At 34.9% G+C, this 5276-nt stretch overlaps 1 protein-coding gene and 1 long non-coding RNA gene across 2 annotated transcripts; both read left to right on the forward strand.

Annotated features, from left to right (window-relative positions):
- Positions 1 to 35: 35 nt before the first annotated feature.
- LOC111648638 (uncharacterized) lies at positions 36 to 1131 on the forward strand. Its single transcript, XR_002760176.2, has 3 exons — positions 36 to 175; positions 395 to 432; positions 744 to 1131. It is a non-coding gene; the product is annotated as an uncharacterized LOC111648638 (long non-coding RNA).
- Positions 1132 to 1812: 681 nt separating this feature from the next.
- LOC147819815 (uncharacterized) lies at positions 1813 to 4919 on the forward strand (the record flags this gene model as incomplete). The annotated part of the gene is made up of 8 exons (XM_087170664.1): positions 1813 to 2007; positions 2530 to 2669; positions 2762 to 2822; positions 2965 to 3085; positions 3267 to 3304; positions 4626 to 4670; positions 4773 to 4808; positions 4902 to 4919. Coding segments are annotated over exons 1-8 (523 nt in total), but the record flags the coding sequence as incomplete, so codon positions are not given.
- Positions 4920 to 5276: the final 357 nt, after the last annotated feature.

Here is a 5276-nt window from a genome sequence, read left to right on the forward strand (position 1 = left end):
CTCTACATTGTATCTTGAACACCACCCTGATATTCTTCTGTTATAACCATTATTTTACAGACAATGACAAAGCTGTCATTGGTTTTCTGGTCTTCCTCTTCATCACCATCACATCTGTTGTGGTGTCTGTGTTGGTCTACAAGATTTACATTAAGAAGTGCAGAAAGTCCAGAAAGTAAAGATCTTTTTGTTTCTAATCTCCTTCAAAACTTTGACTGTCACATTGTGATAATTATTTTTTTCATCAATTACTTTACTAATAAAACAATATGTGCTTTAATTCATGATACCAGAGAGGTAGTTTTGAAGATGAAATATGTTGATTGTTCCATTCTGAATTATATTTCATATAAATGTAATTCTTTAAAGCCAGTCTTCACTATTTTCTCCACAGTGAGGTGAATGAAGATGTGATGCTTGAATCAACAGCAAGTGAGTCGACTTTAAGTTTCATGTCTTTCCTACATTTTCTTTGACTATAGGCAACAAACAACAAACACATTTAGCAGCTACAAGTGATAACTGATGTTTTAGCTGCTAATTATTAGATCATTTCTTATCAATCCTGAATACTGTATTGAGATATTAAAAATCTTCCAAAAGATGGTTTTATTATGATGAAAATTATAATGATCAGCAGCTGCAACAAGACTTGGTAAAAATAAAGCTTATTAGTATATTTTAGAAATATAATATTAAACAAACACTAACTTTCAGTATTTCCTGTTGGATTTTTGTTGCAGTTTATGTTAATGTACCAACTCCTGGATGGCATCATATAGAAGCTCGCTGATGAAGAAAAGCCTGATGGAGCTGCAAACCAAATCATTTACTCTTTACTCTGCTGAGTCATCAAATGTTCAGTATGTAGTGAGTCTTTTTGCAGTTATACAATTGATTTCCAAACTTTAATGAACTTCTTGTTATTAGCTAAAACCTCCATTACTATATTAGATGTAACTTTTTAAACTCTATGGTACTTTTCTCACTTTGTTGCATTTAAGAGTTTTAACATGTTGCCTGTTGCTTTCACATGAATATTGTAACATGTTAAAAATTAAATTTTTTATTTATTGATGTTTCTAAGCCCCTTGAGAACTTTGTAAAATAAATAAAGTTACACCAACTAAATCCCAACCACACACAAGTTGTTGCTGATCATTTTACTGACGACTCTCCGCTCCCAAAAAGCAAAGCTTAGATGTGAAGAAACCTTTGGATCTGGCTTGGGATTCGCTCACATACTCACTCACTAACGCCACCTATAAAAGAGTAAAGTTACAGCAGCAACAGTTACGGCCCAGTGATCATGTTAAAGGTACAGTTCTTTCTTCCGTTTTTTGCATCCGTCAGTTTTTCAGGTATTACATTGTTAAACAAGTGTTACATTGATCTCAGGGGCATACTAAATACTCACACTACACACAAATGACCTTCCTCTTGTTGATCTGTCCACAGACATATTCTACCAATAAAACAGATGTATAAATCACTACATACATCAACCTTAATGGTATATGTATCTTTAATGTTTACTTTCTTAATGCTGCTGTAACATGCCTCCTTCTTTTTCTTTCTTACTCCAAACCAAACACTTGTAATGAAAACACAATTACAACAGCATGCACACTGCATATCAACAGACTGACTGACAGGAATATAAAAGAGAGCAATAAAGTGAAAAAAAGATATGAGGTTTAGATAACAGAGGATTTCCTGTGCACAGATGCATCGCAGAAATTAAGCTTCCTGCCACCAACATTAAAGGTAAATTCTGGGTGTGATATCACTCTTGCTCACTTAACTGGAAACCAGAGTTGAGGTTTAAAGTGTGGACAACAAGTCAACAACATTAAAACATACAGCTTCTGTTAGGAGTGTGAATTTCTGCCCATTGGACCATACTGTATGGTGTGTGGCAGCACACACTCTAACTCCTGTAAATGGCAGGGCTCTGTGTTCTCAAGATCCTGCTGCTCTGGACCGGGATCATCAGTTTGGCCAATTGTGAGTAACTATCTTCAATGTTGATTTAATGGGCATCTTCATAAAGGGAGTGTGGAGCAAGAATGTGTTTTCTAACACAAGTCTTTCTATCCGTCACCCTTCAGAATTCAAGATAGGAGAACTTTTTCTTTTTGTGACATAAAACATGAAGCGCTGGAGGTGATGAAGTCCCGTATCCTATACTGTATTTGTGCAAGAGAAAAATAAATCAGACTGTTACCACTGAACTCCCTGAAAAAAAAGAAATTACAGTGAACTAACCTCTGAACTGTCATAATAATCTCTCTACTGAGGTCTTATGTGTGTTGCTTTTTTATTTATTTATTCATGCTAAAAATCACACAACAAACTAATATACAATGTATATAATAATAACATAACAATACTATATGATTTTCAACGATAATATAGATGATAATCAATAATTTGTTGATATACGAAGCCAAAGTGTCACTTTTTATTAAGAGTAAGCAGAGTGTGATATCTGAAGGAAATATGGTGTCTTTTCTTATTTTGTTACAGCACCAGACGATATGACTAAACTGAAGACGACGGCTCCAGAGCCTCATGTGATTATAGTGAGCTGTGAATATTCAAGACGCTTTAATGGACCTGAGGTGATGTACATCACACAACATGGTTATGCTGGTGATACTCTGCATGTACGTATGAAAACCAAGTGCGTCTGAATTCAAAGATCTCACGTACTATGAGATAATTCCTGATAAAAAGGTCTTTCTGTCTTTCTGTCCAGGTGACTGCTTTCAGTGAACACTTTGAGCACAAGTCCAAGACATATGATGTTGCTACTCACTGTATGTGCTGTTTTAATTATGCCAGAAATTGCCTTCATTTGAAAATCATTTCAACAAATCTTATTCTGACATATAAGCCGCATCTGCATTGTCTGTATCTTATATCCACTATAGTTCTTCTGTCATAACACTCGTTTTGCAGATCATGACAAAGCTGTCATTGATTTTCTGGCGTTTCTCATCGTCCTCACGTCTGTGGCAATACTTGTGGTGATCGACAGCATATATGTTCTTAACCGTGTTCCTAAGCACAGAAAGTCTCGGTAAGGACAACTTTGCATCTAATCTCCTGTTTGATAAAGACAAAACAATTAACAGTGATCAGTGTTTACTTGATAATCATGTCCTCAAATCTCTTGGTAAACGCTGTTTAGTCCGGTGTATTCCATGTTTTTCAGTATCAATTAAAGTGTTTGAAGTCAAACTTTAGAATTTTCCCCACAGTGACGTGAATGAAAACGCGATGTTTCAATCGGCAGCAAGTAAGTGCTCGTTTGCTTTTCTGTTTTTACACTGGTAATGCTTTCTTGAAACACGAATGGAGCTGAGCCAACATTCATGTCATTAGTTCCTTCTTTGTATTTGCTACATCCTCTTTTTCCTGTGGGCACAATGTAAATTAATTTCCCTTGAATCAATAAATAAATCAATCAATCAATCAGTCAAACAAATCTGCATTCTCTGCCTACCACATGTATGTAATTCTCTATCTGAAAAAGAGTTAACCTGCACTCTTAATGTGGGGGTTGGAACAGACGGGTTAGATGTTTTCAGACATGTGTTAACCACAGCTAAAAGCAGCTCTGCAACGTCCCGGACTGTAGAGCTAATATGTGAACGCTGTATTATCTGAATTGATGATATTACTAACAGTCAGGTGCAAATGAAGCAGCTGTAAATATTGGACAAAAGAAAAAAATACTGCAGGTCTGCATTTGGCAGCAGAGGTGAGCGTTTAGAAATGGAGTACGAAATAAAATAAGGGACCCTTTTATGAAATTCAGTTGTCACTTCTTGATATATGATTTTCATTCAGCACATATGTGCACGTCAAAACTGAAGCTGTTGTCAATGTCCTGGTCTGTGACACAGGCACGACTAGAACAGCAGGTTTTAGCAGCTTCACTAGTGCATATTCTTGTGTTATTGTTAGTGTATTTTACTGTAAAGACAATAGCGAGCAATGGCCTGTATGCTAATGTATAATCAAAAACAGTTTTGATTGGATGGGATATGGAAAATCCAAATTAAAAGCTGGTATGAGTTCCAAGCATGCACTCTAAAGATAGATATAAAAGGAAGCTCAGTTGCAGCCAGTTACATACATACATACATATATACAAAGAGCTGGTGATAAGGCTTTTAAAAGGTGACATGAAATGTATTAATTGTCTATATTTTTTTCTCAAAAACCCACACTTTATCATATGGTAAAAATAAATGAAAGAAACTCCGAGATGACTCCTTTTGTAAAACAGATGAGAGCATTAGATGAGAAGAGTCTTCAAGTTATTAGTGGTAGTGTAAAATTAAGGTGGGTTAGAACTGATGTTTAAATTGATTATTTAAATTGATGTAGAATTGTTCTTGTTCTCATGAATTCATACCAGAGGTGAGGTTTAGGATGTGGTGAACACAAGTCAGAAGCTGTGACCGCTGATGAGATACACAATGTATACATCTTAAAACTTTGGCATCAGTTCTCACGTTCAATAAAAAGAGGAAAGTTTTTATGTGACTATCCTCTCATGGTCCCCACAACAACGTTCTTTCACAAATGACTCTAACTCCTGGACGTGACAGGTCTCAGGAGCCTCAAGACTTTGCTGCTTTCAGCTGGGATCATATGTAAGAAGATATGTTCATAATGTTATTTTCAATTAATTTGATATTATACATTATCAATGCACGTTTTCATTACAATTGTTATCTAATGATAATTTACTTCAGGTCAAATCACTACAACTGCTGGGCAAAGGATTACAGGTAGGTAATGAAATATATGCATTTACTATATCTATTATGTGTTTTCACAGTCATTACATCATTTTTATCCTATAAAAACACGTTTTATTTTAGCTTCCTCACCTCCACAGTGTAAGTGCTGTTGTCTGTGGTGTTCTTTATGTTGTTTTATTTGTTTGATTGTTTGTTTTTGATAAATATATTTCATTACATGTCATACATTTACTGGTATTGCTTTACAACACTGAAGGATGGATTTCATGGGGATCACATTAGAGACTTTTTTCTTTTTATGTAGTATAGTATAGTATCGTTAAGTATTGTATAGCATAGCATAGCATCGTAGAACATTGCATAGAATATTATAGTACGGTATACTATACAGCACCGTAAAGTCATGTATAATATAATATAGTATAGCATAGCAATAGTATACCTTAGTATAGTATAATACAACATAGTACAGTATAGTACATTATACTATACTAT

The sequence above is a fragment of the Seriola lalandi genome, unplaced genomic scaffold (assembly GCF_002814215.2).
Source record: "Seriola lalandi dorsalis isolate HSWRI2012SDOR001 ecotype SW California unplaced genomic scaffold, Sedor1 jcf7180002044567, whole genome shotgun sequence".
In the NCBI taxonomy this organism is placed as follows: Eukaryota; Metazoa; Chordata; class Actinopteri; order Carangiformes; family Carangidae; genus Seriola; species Seriola lalandi.